The following is a 22,582-nucleotide window of genomic DNA, read 5'->3' as shown; positions in this document are numbered from 1 at the left end:
CAATGAATGAAGTGGTCATGAAACCTGGCTGAGGGTTGGTGTCCAGTGGAGATGGAGGTACAGTGGAAAGAGGGTGAGTTTGGGAAGCACATGACCACTTCCTCACTCTCCCCTCAGCCTACTCTGATCAGTCAGGCCTTCCACTAACCCCACTGAAATGGCCCTTACCAAGGGCACCCAGGACCTACATCCTGTCAGGTCCAGGGGTCAGATCTCTGCACTCAACTCACACCACTTCCAATGACATTGTACACTTGACCTCGGCTTCCTTTCAGAAAAACGTTCTTTTCTTGGCTTTCTGTGACATCATAGTTTCCTGGTTTTCCAAATCCATATATATAGCTCTGAACTCTCTCTTGAACTCCCAACTCATCTACTCAGCTGCCAATCTAGGATATATCCCAAATCTGGGCACTTCTCACCATTACCACGTCTTTAACCTTCATTTAACACGGCAGCTTGCTCCCTGGACCTCGCAATGGGCCTCAGTCTGGTCTCTACCTCCTTTGTTACCCTTCCATAGTCAATCTTCCATAGAGCTGCCAGAATGCTCTTTAAAAAGATGAATCAGCCTAGTTGATTTACAATGTCGTATCTGTATGGTAAAACTATTTTAAAAAATAATAATAAAGTGAATTTTCCTGATTACTAAAAAAAAAAGAAAAAAAAAGATGAATCAGTATGATCATTCTCTAACTTAAAACTTTCTGATAACTGCCCCCTGCAAGTAGAATAAGTCACTTTTCTGATGACCTAACAGGTCCCTGCAACACATCTGCCTTCCTCTCCTACTGCTTCCTCCATCATCCACTGGGTTTCCCAGCAACTGGCCTTCTGTGTCCCCCAAACCAGCGCTGCCTCAGCCCTTTGCACTGGCCCCTCGCCTCACTCGCCCCACAGCTGGCCCTTCTCATCACTGAGAACCGGAAACCACCTCCCTGAACTCCGTACAAAAGTGCTTTCCCCCATTGCATCACTTCCTCTCCCGTTACACTTTCTTCAGAGCACTCTTCAAGATCTGAAACTCTTACTTTCTCTGCTTACGCATCCCTGTCTGTGTCCTCTCCCGAGAAGAGAAACTCCATGAGCCAGGAGCCTTATCTGTTCGGGTTACAACTTTGCCCCCAGCCTGGAGGAGAGCCCTCAACGAGTATGTGTTGCCTGCTTGCACGAATCAACTCGGGACCGCTCCCGCCCCGACCACTGGGTGTGGATGTGACGGGACAAGGGGCCAATCTCTCCACCATCCAGCAGGCCCGGTGTCCAGACCCCACCATCATTGCAGGGGCACACGATAAAACGTTCCTTTTAATTTAAAATCAGAAGAAAAAATAAATATGATAATAATGGATGTATAAGAATGAATCCAGTCTACATTCATCTTTTACCTGCACGGTCAGAAAATACTTTTACTGTTCTGGGGGGACAAGTCAACCCCGCCAACCCCTGGCTTCCTCTGCACTGAGAATGATAACCCCACGCATCAGGGCCGGGGGACACTTAGACAAGGCACCGTGTGTGCGTGACCACTCTGAGGGCCAGGTGGCTACAGCGCTGGCGTGGAGGGGTCCCAGCGTGGTCCCCAGGGGTTGGGTACTGTCTCCTTCACCTAGAAGTCCTCTCATAACTGCAGGGCTGGTCACCCTGTGCCCATTCAAAGCCTAAAGAGAAGGCAGCCCCAGCTGGTTAGGCAACCTGCCTGAACTGCGTGGCTAACGCAAGGAATTGTGACCCACTTTTCTAATTCCAGGTCCTGGGCTCTCCAGAGAGCCTCACGATGCCTGGGGTTGGGATCCTCGAACCACCCCACCCCAAAGGGCTGGGGAATTCAGTGCAGCAGCCCCTCTCCGCAGGAAATCCATGTACTTCCCTGGGACTCCTGTACCGTCCTCTGCTATAATCTGTCACCAAAGGCTTGATTTTCCCAGGCTGGAGCTCGTGCCAGCGCCTGGGGCTGCCAGGTGCCACTTTCCAATTCTTAGGCGGGCTGCCCTCCCCCTCCCTACTCTCCGCAGGGCCCCCATCCCACCTGCTCCTGGATGAGGCCAACTCCTGGCCAAGCTCAGGGGCACCTCAGCGGCAGCGATTCTGATTTTTCTCGCCTTCCTTGGAGATGCCTGTGCTTTGGAGGAGAAGGCAGAGCATCGCCTCTTGGAACAAATCTGCTTTTGATCATGCAAATTAATGCCCGGTTAATGTAGGCAGACTGTCAGTTTCACCAGTTAGGGGGAGAGAGAGAGAGAGAGAGAGAGAGAGAGAGAGAGAGGGAAAAATCCCCGCCATGGCAACTGATGAAGAATTTCAACAGAAAGCTGCTACTTCAGAAAATAAGATCGTTCTCTGTGAACAGAGCCTTTCCAGGCATCTCAGGCAGCGCTGATGTTCCGCGGGTATGTGGTTAACTTTGCTGGTATCATTAAGACTCCTTGGGTGGGCCATAGATGGCTTGGGGTGGTAAGTGGGTGAGGGTGTTCACGTGGAATCTCTGGAAGCCCTACCCAACCTCTTTGGGCTGCGGGAATTTAGTGGGTCTCCGCTGATGTGATGGACGCGTGAGTCCGGGGGCTCACTTGGGGTGGGAGGGACATCTGCCCCTCCTGTGGCTTCCCCCAGGGAGCTGGGTGGTGTGTGTTTGTGGGCTGGGCTCCGGATGGTACTGATGCAGGGTGGCATGAGGAGAAAGCGTGTGTGTGCGTCTGCCAGGATTTGGAAAATTGGCTCAGGTCAGGCGAGGTGATTTAGTGATTGTGCGTCCTCTGTATTCCTGCTTTCTCGGGATTCTTCTCTGGATTGGGGACAATAGCTTTGGATACTGACCATAGTAGTACAGTTAAAGAATTAAGTGAAAAACTAATATTTATCGAGCACATGGTATTTTCCAGACATTGCTGCATGTATGATTTCCTTCAATATCTTTATGAGGATATGTACTAATAATCTCCCGATTTTACAGATAGGGAAACTGAGGCTCAGGCTCTGGAGAACTCAAATACCCCTGATTACAATCCATGGACACCCAGGGCACTCACCCCGCTCCGTTGACAGACAGCTGGGGGAACAGGGTCCTGGTCAGTTCCTTCGTCACTGGGTCACTACTGCTGGCAGTGCCACTGCGGGTCCAGTGACCCACCCCCTTCCCTAACTGCCCTGAGGTCCTACAGTAGGACGAGCATCTCTCCAAATAGTGTGTATCAAACTGCATTTTAGTTACTTACTTTTGCCCATTTTCTATTTCGTTACTTGACTGAGCTCCCCGAGGGCAGGGTTTAATTTGTATTGATGCCCCCAGACACCTAGCACAGCATCTGGCACGTAGTAAGTGACCTTGTGAAGTATCCCCGTGACAAATGAATAGGTCTCTGTGTTGGGAAAACCTACTTGAGACCCTGTTCTAGGCGGATGTGGACATTTTCTACAGTTGCAGGTATGTTCTGCTTCTCAGCACAGACAGGGTGGGAAGGGCTCGGCCCATGTGGATGGACAGAGGATTCGGGAAAGGAATCGCTGGGATGGAGGCCCTCAGGAATGTGCCATCCTGGGTTTCTCCTCGGCTAATGGCAGCTGGACTCAGGGGCTATGGAGCCTTCCAGGTGGAAATGGAGAAACCCACAACCCAACGCTGAATACAGGTCACGAGCAGGCTGAGGAAGGGAAGGCAACCCGGAGGGCACGAGTGAGCAGAATGTTTGGAAATAAAAGAGGAACTTCAATACCACCTCCAGAGGGCAGCTGGTAGCTTGGTTCCCACTTGGGTGTCCACGCTACTCCAGGGCATTTCTGTGTTGGGCATGATTCTGAGGATTATTCCTCTGGGCTATGATCTGGCTGTAGGGTGGTGTAGGTGGTGCTAGTGCATTTCCATCCCTTTCCTAGAGTTTAGCACACAAAGCGCCCCCAGTTGGAGCCAGAGGACCTTCAGTGGAGACTTGGCTTTGCAAATGACTAGCTAGTAGACCTTGGGACAATCATTAAACCTCTCGAAACTTATTTCTCCCTCCGTACAATGGTGTTAAATGTTGGTTCGTGGGTGTGGAGCTCATAGCATTATGGCTGAGAGAAAAGAAGAATGTGGGTGCAACTGCAAAGCCCTTTGCACCGAGGGGCCCTGATTCTAGATGGGTTTGTGCTCACCCGGCATATGCTGTCATTGTTGGACGACAAGCTCGTGGAGGGAAGGCCTGGCTTTTCCCAGAGGGCTGGGATGGAAAAAGGGTGCCTTTGGCGTTGAATTCTGGCTTCTCTCTGAACTGGTTTCCCATCTGAGCGTTAGTGATGAGAATCCCTGATCCATAGGGTCGTTTGGGAATAAATGATCTCCTTGAAGACTCCTAGGTCAGATCCATAATTTCATTCTTTCCACTGAATAAAGATTCACTGAGCACTTACTGTGTGCCAGCCACTTTTGTAGGCACCACAGATATAGCAGAAAGCAAAATAGATAAAGTCTCAGAGCTCCTGGGGCTCACATTCCAGAGGAGGAAGAAACAGAGTAGACGAATGTAGAACATGTCAAGGGGAACAGGTGCTGAGGACGGGGGGCAGGATAAAGGGGAGAGAGGGTGCTGGGGGTGTGGATGCCTTTTCCACCAGAGAGGTCCAGGATGAAGGAAGTGAGGGAATGAGTTACCTGGGGAAGAACATTCTAGAAGGGGGAACAGAAAGCGCCAAGACCCTAAGGTGGGAGTGTGCGCGGCAGATTTGAGGAGCACCACAGGGACCGGTTAGGCTGAAGCACAGTCAGCGGGAGGAGGCGGGCAGCAGGAACGAGGTCAGAGGACAAACAGTGGCCACGTCAGATAGTGGGCGTTAAGGACTGTGGCTTTTCCTCTGCATGAGCTGAGGCCACTGGACGGCTTTAAGAAGAGGAGTGACGTGATCTGACTTACACCGTAAAGGGATTACTCCAGCCCCTGTGGCTCTCATAGAGCAAAGGGGGCAAAGCCAGAAGCAGGGAGATGGTTGGGGGCCATTGCAAAGCTCCCGGAGAAAGATGATGGCAAGCATCAGGGTGGTGGCAGAAGAGGTGGGAGAGGGGGTTGGAAACATCTTGAAGATAGACGTGCTGATGGAATGCTGGTAGGCAGAGAGAGAGGTTTGGAGTCTGGGTTGCTGTTTATTGAGATGGTGAAGACAGCGGGGGCATAAGCTGGTTGGGGGTGGGGACATAAGTGGAATCAGCAGTTCATTTTGGCTGTGTTAAGACTGAGAAGTGATGAGACATCTAAGTGAAGACGTCAAGTAGACCCTGCGCTAACCCAGTCTAGAGTTCAAGGGAAAAGCCCAGGTGGGAGGTACAGAGTGGGGCTGGAGGTACACGTTCAGGAGATGCCGGCATGTAATGGCACTGCAAGTGTGGACTTGGCCTCAAACCCGACTGTTACTGCATCCCTGCTTCTCCCAACTGTCCACAGCAGTCAGCACCTAGGTGGGTTCCCAGCGGGATGCAGGCTCACAAGAACCACCCAACGACTGCACTAGCGCCTGTTCAAAGGAGAATAAATGGAGAAGGGAAGTCAGACAGGAAGAGTCAGCCTGTTCCCTATTCTGGTGCCTGGACTTGAGGGCACGCTCTCCCACCCATCTCCTTCCTGGTGCAGGCAGTGAGCTCTGTCAGCAGACACGATCTTTCTTTGCAAGCGGACCAAGGAAACGTCTCCTTGAAAGCCTCAGAGGGAAACTCAATGCATTGTTGAGGAGGGCTTCCAGTCCTCTGGATGCAGGTTCCCTGCTGGAGGGGGTTCAGAAATTCAGGGCAGAGGTGGGAAACTCCCAAGATGCTGCTGGGAGAGGACCAGGAAACACCAAGGCAGCCGCAGACAATCCTCTTACAATGGGTTGGCATCACCCGAAAATATAAACTTGAGCTGCCCTACGGTCAACCCCAGCACCAAGACTGCCAGTAACAGCTCCCCTCCCCCCAGCCCCGACGGATGGCTCTTCCACTGGGGGTGGGAGGAGTATAGGAACGTGCTGCTGGGGCCTGCTTCTAGGACGATTCCCCAGGCTCCCGGGAATGGAGTTCTTCTCTCTCTCTAAGGTCGGAGATGGCTGGGATGCATTTCCAGTGCATGGTCCAAAGAACCAGAGCTGTGAGGATATATCATCTTCTGCACAAAGATTTCCACATCCTCCCCTGACGGGCAGTGTGGAATGAGGTGTTGCATGGAAGAGGGTCCAGGGCCGATGGCCATGTCTTTCCGTGCTGCCCATGCTGTAGGGCATCGTCTCTCTCGGGCAGCACGCAGAGAGTGCAGCACAAATGTAAGGATGTTCGTTCCTTTCTCTTGCTTTATAATTCTTTGTTTTTGTGAATCTTTTTAACGCTTAGTATAAGAGTACTCATGTATATAATTTATACTCAAATGACTGTGCTTACTATTTTCTAACTGATGACGGGCTTGATCAAAGTAGTGGGAATTTGAAGACCCACTACTTTAGAGAAGAAAAGCCCAGGGCTAGTGGTGGAGAGTGGCATTGTTTCAGTGTTTCCTGAGTGTTAGTCTGGTTCAATAATCAAGTTGCAGCCCCTTGAAGTAAGGGGCTGAGTCATATATGGGCGCTCGGCAGAAAAATGTAGAGATGGATCAGGGGCAAAATTCCTTCTCCATGGCTGTGAGTCAACGGGATGGAAGCTGTTAGTGACCTAAGCTCTGCTCTATGCCACCCCCCAATACACACACACACACAACGCAACACAATGCTCTCTATTTATACCTATACATATATATGCACACATATATGCCTATGTGATGTATTCTTACGTATATTAGTAATGTTAGTCATATTAAATTCATAGTATTCTTTTTCACATTGCCACACCTCCTGGGATAGCCCATGTTAATTGCTTGCTGAGTCTCTTTCTGCAGCACTATCCTTTCACACAGAAATACATACAATTATACACATTTACATTTTACAGATATGCACAGGTTGGTTGTTTTTTAAATCTATGAATGCTACCTTAATTTCACACTCCTCTGCATTCTGATTTTTTTGTTTTCCATTTAACAACATATCACAGGCATCCTCAAGCCAGGAGAGATGTATCTGGTTCATTCTTTTCACCGTCTGCATCATATTCAATAGTTCATCATATTCAATAGTGTGTATCTTCATCTAGTCAACCATTTCCCTGTTCATAGACATCTGAGTTGCTTTCAATGTTTTTGCCACAGTAATCAATGCTGTGATTAATACCCTTGTATATATATCTCATGTCGAAGTGGTGCTTTTATCGCTGTGCGATAGATTCCCCTAAGTGAGGTAGATGACCCAAGGGAACAGCATAATCCAAAGGATGCCAGACCCCATTTGGTTGCATTAATGATTCTTTTTTTGTTGTTATTCATTCCAGCGAAACTGCCTTATATTCAATAGAGCCAGACAGAGCCCTAGGCTGAGTGTGGGTCCTCACCTTGTGTCATGTGCTGGGGCCACCATCCCAGGCTGATGACCTAGAGGACCCATCAGGAGCAGCTTGACAAGGAGGGGTGGGCGGGCCAGGGGGGAGCGTGCTCGACCTCTTCCTGGGTGGCTGCATCCTGTGAGGAGTGATGGCCTCTCTGGTCTGAGAGGAAGTGTCCGCTCAGGCAGATAAATGACCTCACAAGTCCCTCGCACTTTGCTGCATCTCCACACGAAGCTGCTCTTGCCCTGGGCCTGGTCCACACTTTCCTGGGACGGCTGGGAAGCTCGGGAGCTTGGAAGGCTAGTGTTTGGGTTTTCCTGCCGGGACTCTCTTCATCCCCACGCCTCTCCTCCTCCCAGCCTCCGTGGGACAAGCATCTTTCATGGAGCAGCGGTGCCCATGGCCTGGAGCCCTGAAGCTGCAGAGCTCCTGGGGCAGCCCTGCTGCAGGTTCCCACGGTGATTCCTTCGCAGCTGTAATCTGTGCATGTGTCTGTGTTGCTCACAACTCGGCAGGTGTCTTATTTCTGAATCCCACCCACCACTACCACCTCCCAAACTTCTTATAGAGCCTTTGCACATGTAGTTTTTCAGCGATTGTTTTGAAAATAAGCAAGTAAGTCGAGGACTCTTGACCAAGGTCAGACTTAGGTCCAGAGTCACTGGGCCGCACCCCGCAGGGGCCCCTGAGGCCTCCTCCCACCTACCTTCACAGCCTTGGCTCTGCTGATGAGCCCGTCGTCCTGAGAACTCCCGATGAGCAGATCCACCTTGACCCGTGGAGCTCTCTGCAGTGCTCTGGCTGGAGCTTCTTGGAGGTACTGGCCACTGACCACAGGGCCCCAGTAGTGGAAAGGGCCACTCACGGCCAGAAGCTGCATCAGGTGCAAAGGGGTGTCATGATTTATATGGACTTTGTCCTTTATAAAAATGGTACCGGAATAATCGTTGCATTGCTTCACTTAATCGGGTCTGAACCATAATGAACACCAGCGCTGCTTATTTACCCAAAGCTCTACTGGGAAATAAGAGTAACGTGGCCAGACAACAGCCAGGCGGGACACCAGGCGACAGCGCCGGGAAGGGGGGTCTTGCTCTGAGCAGTGGTCGGTCCCTAGGGGAGCATCCCAGAGCCTCCCGCCAAAGTGACAACAGATCCACAGGGAGGAACGGGTAAGCCTGAGCCTGTGGTTGAGTGAGTGAAGCAAGAGATATTGATCGAGGAGGAGGTGGTGGCCAAAGGCAGGATATGACAGGGGAATTCATCAGCTGTAGCCACCATCCAATTAGCCCACATTTGGAGGAGCTGAGGGTAAGACCTGCGCTGCGTCTGCAAGTCCAGGCTCATTGCCGAAGGGATTAAAGTGTCAGCTCAGATGACAAGTTATTCCTGCTAGAGTCCCCTTTGTTAATATCAGGGCCAGCCAGAGAGACTGGGGGCTGTGAGCAGGGTCTTTATAGGCTGGAGAAGGAAGCGCACAACTGTCCTGCCTAAGGGGGCATGTTGGCCTCGCTCCACTGCAGCCGTGACCATAGTGCTCAGTGCATGTCGCTGTGGCTTGACGGGGTGCCACCAGGGTACCAGCAAGACCCTTTACCTATGTCACTTCATTTTCTTCTCCTCCTCTATAAGGTTCCCATCATTATCCCCATCGTACAGATAAAATCTGATGAGCAGAGAGATCTGCCGACCCTCAGGACCTGTGCTTGGTCCATCACATCCTGTGGCCTACGCACGGCACAGGGGCTCTGGAAATATGCACTCAGTTCCAGCTGGTCACCAGCCTACTGCGTGGCCTTGGGTGGGTCTTGTCTCCTTTCTGGCCTGGTTTCCATTTGTAAAAGATCAGAGGGTGTCCCTCCCAACGCGCACACAAGTGCCCACCTTGGTCTGGGCGTCATTGAGGACACGGGCAGGCTCCCGGCGGAGGCAGGACACCATTTCTTGGATGGACGAGGTGGGGCAGCCAACCTCCTTCGCCAAAGCAGCTGCCTGCTGCCGAGCCTTCTCCGGACTGATGACAGCGGCGGGGGAGAGCACGGAGCCGCCCTGGAAGACAAAGCAGACTCAGGGCCCAAAGTCTAGATCATCTCCCATCCTCTGCTCAGCCCAGAGACCTCAGGGCCTCATCAGGGCTCTGCATCCTTCTTCTAGGTACGGGAGTCCCAGGACGCTTCCCGGGATACCCACAGGCATCTAGGAAGTCAGAGCTGATCAATATTATATCAACATGTTGTGAGCTCTTGAGTGAGTCTCCCTAGGCCTCAGTTTCTCACCTGTAAAGTGAGAGCAGTGGACCGAGTGGCCTTCAGTCTTGGCTATGAACTAAAGTTGTATATTGAGGCAAAGAGTTGATGGTGGTTGAACAGGGACAAATATTAGAACTGTCCCCTGAGAAGAGGACTCTGCAAAAGTGGATACATCCCACCAGCACCTCCTGGGGGCTCCTTAAAGAGCAAGCTTTCCTGGCTCAGTTAAGCTAGAGTTGGACTTTAAAATAGATGCCCACTCAAAGGTGATGGAAACAAAGTCATTGTGAAAGTAAAATGTATCAGCAAAGTCATTGTAAGTCTCCGTACAAATTTCAGGTCTCTGGGAGCATTTCCTCTCTAAGAATGCAGGTGATGGTTACTGGGTTCTGGGACATGGCTCTCCGGGCCTGGACTGTTGGTGGAACTGGGTCTTCTGCCAGGGGTGGAAGAGGTGAGCTGAGTGGGGTCTTGACCAGGGTAGGACCCCGGGGCCCATCCTCTGTGGGTCACCCCTTCCCTCCGGCTCAGATGTGGGCTACTGCCCACCATGGAATCAGGGACGGTCTGGGACTGGACTGCTGGTACCGCTACCATTACTCGTGATGCCGCCACTAATAACAGTAACAGAACGGCCATCGACTGGGGACTTAGACTATCTCGAGCGCTTCCGCCTTTTTATCTCATTGGATCCTCATTAGAGATGTGTACGTTAGCGGCTGTTCCTGTCTCCATTTTATAAATACAGAAAGAAAGAAATAGGGAAATTAAGTAGCTTGGCCAAAAATCTTATCAGAGGTGGAAACAGCCTGTGGCTTCAGACAGCTGGGCTCCAGAGCCTGCTGTGCTCCAGGGCCTTGGGCAGAACATGGAAAGCTCTAGATCTATGACCAGCCTCTGTAATGAGGGGCAGCTGGGCTGGAGAGTATTGGTCATGGGGCACTTACTGCTACCTGCCAGGTGGTCCCCCTCCCAAGAACCTTTTCTGCTTTGTCTCATGTAATCGTCACAACCAGAATACAAGGTAGGTACAGCTGTCATCCCCGCCCTGTCGACAAGCAAACGAAGCGTCCAAGAGGAAAGGGAGAATCCTCACTTATCAAGTACCTAATATATACCAGGAGCTGGGAGCTTGGCAACCACAGTTTACAAGTACTTCACATGTATTAACTCAATAAACCCTCTCCACAACCCTGGGAGGTAAATATTATTTATGCCCTTATCTTAGAGAGGAGGAAAGTAAAGCACAGAGAGGTTCAGTATCCTGTCCAACGTCGCACAGCTGGTGAGTGGCAGGGCCAAGACCCCAGTCTCAGCAGCCCACCCCTGGGCTGTGCTCTCAGCCCCACATGATGCCATGTGTGTTTTCACATCCAGAACAAGAAGGTGTGTCCAGGAGCTGAACTGCCCCCCTTGCTCCAATGTAAAGAGAACACTGAGCTGGCTGACTCTATGGTATATGTTTCCATTTTAGGCCCTACCCTGAGCTCAAAATACCAGCAACACAGAGCTCGGTTTCCTCATACGTGAAATGGGTTTACCAGCAGGTGCGGCTCTCTCTGGGTCTTTGAGAGGGTCGTTGAGGTAATGCAGAGGAAGCACTCTGGAAACTGTAAAGTGCGGTGCCCATGCTCCCCTGGGTCGTTGTGTTCCTACCCACTGCGTAAAAGAGACAACAGACAGAGGTCTAGAGGGGGGGACACCGACCCTCCTGAAAGCCTGCTGGACGAGTTTCCTGAAATAGGGAGTATTTCACGAAATACTGCCCCCGGGAGGTCCCAGGGGTCTTCGTGCTTCAGGTCAGGACTGAGGGTCACGGGCAAAGCACAGGCACCGCAATGACAATAGGCCGCCCTGAGGGTAGACAGAGAGCTGAGGGCAGTACTGGGCCAGGCAGCTGCCCAGAGGGCAGGCAGCCCTCTGCCTGGGGCCTGGGGCCTGGGGCTGGGCCTGCCCACACGGAACGTCGAGGCTCCAAATCCCAGAAGCTAAATGCAGCGAAAGTAGAAGCTCTGTGCTCCAGACCTGGCCCCAAGTCTGCAGGCTGACTTCACACGTTCCTCAGCACCTTTCCTCCTGGGCACCTTGACACAGAAGTATCGATCCTCGTGGTCCCTCTGGGGCGGCTGAGATGCCCAAGAATCACAAGAGCCAACCTCGATGGAGCGTTTCTGTGCGTCCTCAGTATCCGACAGATATTAATTTACTTAAGCCTCACTACCATCCCATGGGGCAGGGGCAATTAGCACCCTATTTTGTAGAGGAGGGGGTTTCAGGCACAGAGAGGCTCTGTGGACCTCCAGCCAAGGGCTCTTGCTCTGAGCTTCAGTGTCTACAAACCAGGGCGAGTCCTAAGCAGTGATAAAAGTAATATGCCAGCCAATACCAGCCAGCCTGGAGCTCAGCAGTGCTGTCAGCAAGTGAAGGTCATGATGGTTGAACCCTGACGTGGAGTCCCTGTGCCCGTGGGTTTATCCTTCCAACACTGAGAATGTCAGCCTTTCTGAGAACCACTGGATGTGCTCAGTCTGAAGGGAAAACACACGCACACACGCGCGCACACACACACACACACACACACACACACACACACACACACTAATACACACTCACGATATTCAAGGTTAAAGCCCCATGTTCTAAATGGCGCTTTGAGCTGACAAAGTGCAGAAGGATGAGGTGGGCCTCTGAGCCTGCTCTGCCCACAGAGAGGCTGCGAGGAGGTGCGGACTTCAGGATGGGGCCCTCTAATGCGTTCTACGTTTTCTACAGATGTCAAAAGCCAGAGTCCCTGATACGGTGAGGAAGTGGTTAAAGGCGTGGGTTACACTGACATTGCAAGAGAGAACTCAGAGAACTTTCCTGTCTTCAAGGACTTTGTTTTAATCGATCTTTCTGAAGGAAACCACATTCTTCATGGAAAATCAGTGGTTAAACAAGCCAACGGCCAGCTCAGCCCTCACTTTGAAGCACTTGGTTGAAGACGGAGAACTGGGGGCGGCAGGAGGGTATGGTGCGCAGAGTCGTGCAAAGAGCGGGGCCTTTGGGGGCAGAAGGACCAGGTTCAAACCCCAGCCCTGATGCTCGCTGATGTAGTGACCTTGGGCAAGTGAGTGACACCTGGGGCCTCGGTTTCCTCATCTGTGAATGGGGACGACGAACCTACTCCACAGGTCATGGTGAAGATGCCCAGAGGAGGTGGCTGCGTCTTCCCCACGGCGGGAGGTGAGGTCCCTACTGCTGTGAGCGCCACGGGGCTCAGGGGACCGGGGACCGGCAGCAGGGTCTCTCCAGCCTGCCTGTCACGCCAGCCGTCCATCCCCAGCCCTGGGCCCGCGCTTTATCTAAATCTGATCTAGCTATCGAGTGGCAATGAATTTCCGCTTGCTGTTTTTCTTAACTTTAAAAATAGTGCAGGGCAAAACCACAATTGCTGACCACTGCTTTTTCTTTCTGGAACCTCTGAACACAGGAAGGTATCTTGGCCTCAGCCAGCCACTGAGAGTCAGGGCATGACCCTGGCCAACCACGGGCACAGAGCACGTGCTCATAGACAGAAAGACACACTCACAGTACAGCCATGCACACATACAGTCACGCACAGACACACACACACACACATTGCAGACACACACAGACTCACACACAAAAACACACACTCTCACACAGAGACACAGATAGAAAGACACACACAGATACACTCAGCCACACACAGACACACCAGACTTTTCTTGAAATGGACACCTCCGTGAGCCATTCACAGGTCTTCCCCAGAAAGCACCAAGGAGGGGGGAGTTTCTGTAACAAACACGCCGTCCCAGGAGGGCCTGGTGGCCCTCTCTTAGGGGGACAGGTGAGTCCAAGGAAGTGGCTCTGGGTGGCAGGTGAGCCCTCCAGGAGGTGCCCGTTCCTTCCATCTCCTTCCTCGAGTCCGTCACCTTCTGCCACCCGTCCCCCCTGCAATGGATCCCTCACCCGTGAGCGGGCCAGTGATGTTACCTAATGGGGAAAGGGGGGGTGGGTGGGAAGCTGGGCGCCCGCCGGGGGCACAGTGTGGAATCAAGGAGTTAATTCACGCCGAGCCCTTGCGAAGGTGCCCTGCATGTAGATGTAACAATGATGGCAATAATTCCCATTTAAATAGCACTCACCATGTGCCACACACGCTAGGAGGCTGTGCACATAGAGGCTGGTTTACACCCAAGAACAACCCTACGAGGTGGGGACAGGGTTATCGCAGCCTTACAGGTGATGAAACTCAGGGCAGAGATCAGGCTCCTTGCCCCGAGTCTCACAGCTGGGGAGCGAGGGCACCGGGATTTGAACCCAGGCCGTTGGCTCCTTAGCAGCATGTTCTAACCTTGTGAGCCCTCAGTCTTATGCCTCTGGTCACCGGTCCCTTTCCGTCCCTTGTGAATGTGAGGCCAAAGCAAAGTGGAAGGTCATGGCTCCGGGCCCCGGGCAGACCAGGGTTTCGACCCCAGCTCCACCCATTGCCATCTCGCCAAGTCCCTTTGTCATTCTGAGCTTCCAGCTCCTCATCTGAAAAATGGGGATATTTTGGTGAACACTCATGGGGCTGGTATGCAGAGTGAGCGAGATGATGGATGCAAACTACCTAACATGGAATCATCACTCGATGAAGTTCGTTATGATCATCGTGATGAATGCTGTTACCCAGGTATTTTACTCCTACAAGCTGACGTACTATCATTTGATATTATCATTATCAAAGTCACTTACTTAAACGTGTGGTTACAAACCTAGTGACAGGTAGCGAGTCCCCTGCAACCTCTGTCTTGGATTTCTGCTCACATGCACTTCCTACTTTTTGAAAATATGGACTATATCCACAGGACACACATGTTAGTGGCCTCAAGATGAGTCTGTCTATCATCAGCATCAAGAGAGAGCCGGGAATTCTCATGCTTTCAAAGTTCAGAGCGGGGAGAGATTTCTGAGCGTGAGGGGGTCCAGAGGAAGCTGCACAGAAGAAGGACTTGAGTGGGCTCTGATGGGAGGAAATGATTAGAGAAAAGGAAAGAGGCCAGGTGGCCACTCTTGGGGGGAATAGGCGGGGATGGCAGGTGAACTCAGGGGTCTGATTACCCAAGGGAGCTGTAGGGGGTAGCAGCTCGTTGCAAGTAACCCAGCATCCCCAGAACAGGACTTAGAACTCAGAAAAATATGTACTGAATGAATGAGCCAGTGGCTGTGTAAGTGGATGGGTAGATGGATGGATGGGTGGATGGATGGACCAATTAATTCTCCTGGGTGAAGAGAGGCATGGGCATAGAGAGGTAGTGAGGAACAAAAGGGAGAGGGCTTTAAATCCAGCCTAAGCAAGAGGTGCAATTAGAAGGTAGTAAACCCCAAGATACAGGACAGGTATCTCACAGGCGGTGAGGAGTCAGTAAAGGCTTCCGAACAGGTGTTAGAGAAGGTATTTTAGGAATGTCCTTGAGTCATTTGTCTTTGCATCTCGGTGCTGAAAATAGTGCATAGCTTTCAATAGCCTCTCCGCAAATGAGCCTCGAAGCTTCCTGAAGATGAACTTCTGATGGCAGAGGTTGGGATGGTTATTCCTTTACCCCCGGAGCCTAGCACAAAGCTTGGCATACGGCAGACCTTCGCTAAACATTGGTGAGCAGGAACTCAAAGGAACGGCTGGATGGTGGATTGACCGCTGAGTGGGACGAATGGGAGAGGTGCTGTCTGAGGCAGGAAGCTCGGCAGAGGCTCGTGTGGCCAGAGGAGAAAGGGGTGAGGCGTGATCCAGAGCATCACTGCCACTGCCCTGCATAGGACCCTCTCCTAGGAACGGGTCCAAACCTGGAAGGGTGAGGCCAGAATGTTGTAGACTAGCCGGACTGGGGGACACCATCGAGGCGGACAACCCAGAGAGAATTCTGCAAACTAAAGCAAGAGATAGACTTTTTAAAAAACCTTCTGTACATCCAAGTTAATATTAGTATTCTCTTTAATCTTTTCTACACTGAAATCGTCTTATTTTCTTGATCCCTAAAAGCATGAGTTTTAGTCTAATTTGTAACACTTCGAGTTTGGCAAAATTTCAGTCAAAGGGATGATAATTAACACAACTTTCATCTTGAAACCCTAGTCTGAGGGCATAAGAGCACGCTTCCCCCTTCCTCTTCTTCTTAGGAATCAGCAGTTCTTGTTTTCAGTTGGTGAAAGCCCAGGGAATTTGGGTGAGGAAAAAAAGCTGTATCTTAGCCCTTGTTAATGTCCTTCGAATATCAGACGCGGTGTTGCCCTTGCCTCGAAGCATCTTAACACCAAGTACAGGGATGAATCGTAACCTAGGGGAGCGCGTGGAAGGCAAGGCTGGAAAGAGGCTCCGTGAGTACTTCCCGTCTTACGGAAAAGTGTGTGTGTACGAAATACATCACCTCTCTAAGCCTCAGTGCTCTCCACTATCCAGCCTCACAGCCTTGTTGCAAGAGGTGTACGAAGCGCACCGTGTGAGGAACTCAGCACGGGGCCTGGTGCAGAGCACACACTCACCACTGGCTTCCGTTCCTTCTCTTCCCCTTAGTTCTGTGGGTCCTCCCAATAGGACAACAGCTCGCCAGCCCTTTGGTGACTAATTCTACCTTGTCATTCTCTTTAAACCTTTGAAAGCAACTTCCAGTGTGGAAAAGTGGGGTAGCGCTTCATAAATTGCAGCTGATGGCAGGAGTCAGAACCTGCAGGAAAGACAAACAGCCTGGTCCCTCTGAGGCGCAGGGAACAGAGCAGGAGGTACGGCTTCACGGCCAGGTCTGCTTCCTCCCGGCCCTGGGACGCCTGCTAAGCCCTCCGCAGCCTCTCTCCACCTCCGTCTCTCCATCTTTATATAACTTTTGTTAAAACATTTTTCAAAAAGCTTCTGGCCACACCACGCAGCATGTGGGATCTTAGTTCCCCAGCCAGGGCCTGAGCCCCCTGCATTGGAAGCACGGAGTCTTAACCACTGGACCACCAGGGAACTCCTGCTCCATCTTTATATAACTTTTAAAGGGAAGTGGAAGGGAGTTAAATGTTTACAACGTACCTTCTAAGAGCCAGTCACTCACGCACATTTTCTCATGTGGTCCCAGCAACAGCCCCGTGTGGACCATCATCCCCACCTTATAGATGGAGGCTCAGAGTGGGCATGCACTTTGTTCAAGGTCTTGGGACTAAAAGCAGCAGAGCCAGGGTTATAAAGCTTGCACTGTCTCTCCCCTACACTGTCCTACCTATGGCTGGAAACGAGAACTCAGCCCATCACACCCTTATTTTCCACGCCACTCGGGGTGGCTTATGGGTGATGACCCGTAAACAAAATCTTTGTGAGGGTGGCCAGGACAGAGAGAGGAAAGGCGGGGAGAGTCTGGCTTCTCCTGTGTCCGGAATGCTGAATGGGGAAGAGTCACACAGGACGGCTTGCAAAGGTCCCTTGTCATGCCCTCGTTATGTCTGCAGCCTGGAAAAGCCACACAGACCAGAACCCACCCTCGGTCACTTTGACGTGCATTTACAACTGTCCCACACTCTGCTTTATACAGAGCGCTCACTCCATCTCATTTCAGTACGCTCACCCACCTGATGAAGTAGGAAGAACCAATAGTATTTAAAAAGAAAACACATTACTTGTTTAACCACTCTTTTGTACGTTCCCTACTTCATTCCAAAAAGATATTGGGGTATACTCAGGAAAGGGCGTCAGAGAAGTTTAGCAAGCTGCTGGTACCAAGTGAAGGAGGTTAAGAAGCCAGATTTCCTGAACCCCAAGATGCTGTGGCTTTCCCATGATGCCATGCTGCCTTGATGGAGGGCAGGGGTCCTGTGAAATTCACGCCATCTCCCCACTGCCTATCACTCCACCAGGCTCTCTGCATAGCCCAACTTTGCCAATTCCCAGAGTCCCCTATTAATTCCAGGAGAGGGAATGATGGGTGAGTTTTATGGGCTTTTTACACTTTTCAGAATATTCTAACTTTTCTCCAATGAATTTATATTACTTTTAATTAGAAAGAATTTTAATTACATTTAAAAGATCAGTTCCATACTAAAACATAACCTGACTCTTGTCAAGAGGAAAGCAGCCATAGTCACTGATCAGTGGATGAGTGGCAAGGCCAAGACCATGGAAGAACACTTGGCAGGGGAAATAAGAGGAAGACCCCCGAGGGCGGGAGAGGCCGTCCTGACCGAGAGGAGTGGTCCCAAGAACGAGCCTTGCGTCATCGCATCACAGGTCTGCCTAAATGGCAATCTTCTTCACACCCTGGAAAAAAGCTAACGTGCATTGTCCTACAGCCATTGGTGTCACCTGTTTAGTTAAAGGCAGAATGACAACCGTTGCAATCTTTAAAGCAAAAACAGCGGCACAAAAGTCTATGGTAGAAAATACAGGCGAACAAAACAAAGAAATTTAAAATTACTTACTGTCCTCTCAATCATGACTGCTAAATACTGTTATCCTCCTAGCATGTATCTTCCGTGTGTGTGTGTGTGTGTTATAAGTAGGAAACAGGTTAAATCATATTGATTTTGAACTTGTCTTTTTTTATCTCACAGTCCATTGTGAATACCAGTCTGTGCTGATACCTAGCCATTTAGGAGATTTTCTAAAGCCATCGTGCATCAGGTATTTAGGCTGTTAGGGAGAGAGTCATGGAGAGGTTAGGAGCAGCTGCAGGTCACACTTGGATGCAAAGCCCTGCTCTGATTTGTACTTTTTGATCTGGACACCTGCCAGCCAGGGTGCATTACACATGTATTCAGTAAACGATAGCTTGTTTCTAGTTTTATGATGTTTTAGACAACACTGAAATGCACATCCTTATAGCTAAATCTATTCACATAGCCATCATGATTTTCATATACAAAAGAATTACTAGGTCAAAAGGTATATATATGTTTTTTCTGCGAGATAATGAAAATGTATTGAATGAGCAGTTTACATAATATTTTAATCGTTTCCCAATAGATACCATGTGAAAACCTTTATTAAATGGAAATATTTTTGTACTGTATATGTATGATAAACATTTAGATAGTATTTTAAACCATGTTTCTCGGTCTCTATAGCTAACTTTTTAAAAATGGTTTTAGGGCTTCCCTGGTGGCGCAGTGGTTGAGAGTCTGCCTGCCGATGCAGGGGACATGGGTTCGTGCCCTGGTCCGGGAGGATCTCACATGCCACGGAGCGACTGGGCCCGTGAGCCATGGCCGCTGAGCCTGCGCGTCCGGAGCCTGTGCTCCGCAACGGGAGAGGCCAAAACAGTGAGAGGCCCGCGTACCGCAAAAAAAAAAAAAAAAAAAATGGTTTTAATGAGCTATAACTCACATACCAGACAGTTCACTCACTTAATGCATACAATTCAATGGTTTTTAGTTATATTCACAGAGTCGTGCAACCATCACCATAATCTAATTTTAGAATATTTTCATCATCCCACAAAGAAATCCTGTACCCACTAGGAGTCAGTCCCCATCCCCCACCCCCACTCCCAGCCCCTGGAAACCACTAACGTACTTTCTCATTCTGAACATGTCATATAAATGGAATCACACAATACCGTGGGCTTCTGTGTCTGGCTGCTTTCACTTCATCCATGTTATAGCATGGAAGCGTCAGTACTTCATTCCTTTTGGTTGCTGAGTAATTCTCCACTGCCTAGATATACGATTATTTTGTGTACCTATTTATCAGCGGATGGACATTCGGTTGTTTCTACTTTTTGGTGATTATAAGCAATGCTGCTGTGAACATCCGTGTTTAATTTTGCGTCTGTGGTTATATGTCTTCATTTCTCTTGGTTGTATTCCTAGGAGTATGTATGTGTGTATGCTGGGTCGTATAGTAACTCTATATTTAACACTTTGAGAAGGTGCCAACATGTTTTCTAAAGCAGCTGCACCACTTTATATTCCCACAAGCAATGTACGAATGTTCCGATCTCTCCACACCGTCACCAACGCTTTGTCTTTTTTATTATTATTATGGAAATTTTAGTGGGTATGAAGTGGTATCTCATCATGGTTTTAATTTGCATTTCCCTAATGTCTATGATGTTGAGTATCTTTTCATGTGCTTACGGGCCATTTGTGTATCTTCTTTGGGGAAACATCTATTCAGATCCTTTGCCCATTTTTAAATTGGGATAATTTGTCTTTTTGTTACTGAGTTATTAGTGTTCGTTGTATATTCTGGATACAAGTCCCTTATCAGATATATGATTTGTAAGCATTTTCTCCCATTCTGTGGGTTGTCTTTTCACTTTCTTGATGGTATTTTTTGCAACACAAAAGTTTTTAGTTTTGGTGAGACCCAATGCATTTATTTTTTTCTTTGCTGTCTTTGCTTAACCCAAGGTTCAGGAGCCCTGCCTAGCATTCTAACTGTACATATTTTTAAAACATTTTTTATAACGTGCTGCCAAAATGCCTTACAAAAAGGCATTATTATTTGCAAACTTAAACCCACCAACCAACCGTGTCTACACATGGAAGAAAGAGGAGGAGATGCCAGCAGGTAGTGGGTGGCTGCTGCGTTGCACGCCCTTTACATCATCTTCTAAACCTCGGAACTGGGGAGAGAAGGCTGTGTCCCTTTTGTGAAAGAGGCACAGAGCCTCAGACAGGATAAATGACTTGCCCCAAATCACCCACTGCTTCCGAGTTGGATTCAGTCTGTTTGTCTCCAAAGCAGCTGCACCGTCCGGCCTCCCTATGCCAAAGGGAATAGGGACCAGGCAACTATCTGCTCTCAGCCTCCCTTCTCCTGACACCTTCGGCAAATGGTACTCTCCACAGGACCCGGCTACACATCGTCCCCTGTACCTGGATGCGCTGTGTGGAGGCCTTGCCTAGGTGTCCGCTGTGGGGAGCCCTCCCGGGTCGGGGAGCCTCCTGGGCACTTGCTCGGCCTTGGCTTGGCCCCTTTAGAACAGAGCTTGCTCTCCTGCCACGTTTCTCCTCCAGGCTCTTGGAGACTTGACAAAATGCCTTTTTCCATCTGTCACAAACATTACATCCAACGGCCTCAGTCACCTTCTGGCTGTCAGAAATCATTTAAACTCTTGGCACTTGAAAAGTACTGCTTTCCCAGGCAAAGGTATCACCCTTTAAAAGTGACACCCTGAGTGATGGCCAAGGCAATGGCTGCCCCCTTATTTCAAAGGGAATTGAAAAGGCAGGCTCCTGAGCCTTCCTCCCTGTTCTCAACAAGCAATTCATACATACACGGTGGGCAGGTGTCGCTTTTTAAAAATAATATCAAAATTATACCTTGTAAAAGTGCCTAGATGTTTCTTCCCAGTCATGTGTTCCTGTGGCTTTGTTTCAGGGACCAGCTGGCCCAGAATAGTGCCTAGGGCAGCTGGGACTGTGTGGAAGAGAGGGCAAGTCTTGGCCTCGGAGGATGTCAGCCTAGGCTTTCCCACATTCTTATCCTTTGGCTTCGAACAAATCAGTCACCCCTTTAAGCCTCAGTCCCCTCAACGATACAGCACGTACCTCACAGCCTTATTGCAAGAGGTGTGGGAAGCACAGTGTGAGGAGCTCAGCACGGGGCCTGGGGCAGAGCAAACGCTTCACTGGCTTCCGTTCCTTCTCTTCCTCTTAGTTCTGTGGGTCCCCCCAGTAGGAATGCCAGCCCTTTGCTGACTAATTCTACACTGTCGTGCTCTTAAAAATTTTGAAAAGCAAAACCAGTGTAGAGAAGTGGTAAGAACACGGGCTTAGAAATCAGAGAGACTTGCGTTTGAGCCTCTGCTCTGTCCCTTAGTGGCCTTGCCGTGTTCATAGTGATGCATCAGTGAACTTCACCAAATCAGTTAACTTCACCAAATCCATTTTGTAAAGTCGGGATTTTATTCATCCCTCTTAGTTTTGTTGTGTGGGTTGGTGACATCAGGATACATGAGTAAATGGTACTGACGGCAGCTCTGGGGTTAGCCAGCCCTTGCCCAGGGCTGCACTTGCACATCTAATTTCAAGGTGGAAAGATGGAGGGGTGAGAGGCACAGCCTGGATTCCCAGCCCAGAGGAAGCTGGCCTAGAACCGAAGCCTGGCCACTCTGCCCCACGGGAGAGACTGAGCTGCCTGTTTTCCCTGTAAGTTTGACTCCACACTCAGCTGTGGTGCGTGAACTTCCCCACCAAACGTGAGCAGCTAGAAGACGGCAGAGCCCAGCCCAGACATCCAGGAGTGCAAAAGCCATGTCTGATTACTAGTTTCCTCCCCGTCACCCCCGACTGCCTCCCTCTCTCCATCTCCCCCTCCTTTGCTTTCTTCCTTCTCCCTTTCCCCCTGGAGTAAATGGCCCCGATCAGCTCCTGACCCATAGAAAGGGCTCCCTGTGCCTGCCCTGGAGAAGCACAGTGTGTGTGGAAGTTCTGAGACTCTGGCAGGTGTGGATGGTCTTGTGTGTGCAGGAGGGGAACTGGCTGGGGGATAGGGTGTCCCCTCAGGGGACAGTAGCAGCAGGAGGGGTGACCTGGGCTGCGTGGACATGACTGGTGGTGACTCTGGGTGGAGCGAGCAGAGCAGAGAGGAGGGGTATGGCCAGCGTGGGTGTGACATCCCTGGAGAGGTCAGCTGAGGAGGGGCACCTCGGCAAGAGCCTGTGTTGGGAGGAAGGGCACTGGCCCGAGAGGGCCTTCCTGGGTGCCACGAGCAAAAGCGTGGGGAGGGGGCTGCCCCAGGGAGCTCAGTTATAGGGTGCTGGGCTCAGGTTCCAGGATGGGAGTCCCTGTGCTGGCCACAGAGGGTGGGGAGGAGGCCTGGAAGGAAGGGTCGCACCGGAAGTGGACTGTCCAGGGTTCCTGTAACGTCCGGGCCACAGAGGCCACCGTGGACTTGCTCTTTGAGGTTGCAGAGGGCGAACTGTCTGCACAACCAGCTGAAGTGAAACCCGTGACCCGGGCC

At 50.5% G+C, this 22,582-nt stretch overlaps 1 protein-coding gene across 1 annotated transcript in view; it reads right to left on the bottom strand.

Moving 5' to 3' along the window:
- TG (thyroglobulin) overlaps positions 1–22,582 on the bottom strand; it is a gene marked incomplete at both ends in the record, with an annotated part of 242,360 nt that overhangs the window by 26,138 nt on the left and 193,640 nt on the right. The window contains 2 exons of the mRNA XM_082858577.1: positions 8,115–8,282; positions 9,293–9,457. Of these exons, the coding sequence (XP_082714703.1) occupies positions 8,115–8,282; positions 9,293–9,457 (333 nt within the window). The remainder of the gene's footprint in view (positions 1–8,114; positions 8,283–9,292; positions 9,458–22,582) is intronic.

This window comes from Leucopleurus acutus, assembly GCF_964270905.1.
Source record: "Leucopleurus acutus genome assembly, chromosome: 17".
NCBI classification, from domain to species: Eukaryota; Metazoa; Chordata; class Mammalia; order Artiodactyla; family Delphinidae; genus Leucopleurus; species Leucopleurus acutus.
The sequence above is the reverse complement of the archived record's forward strand: the minus strand, read 5'-3'. Positions and strand labels throughout refer to the sequence as shown.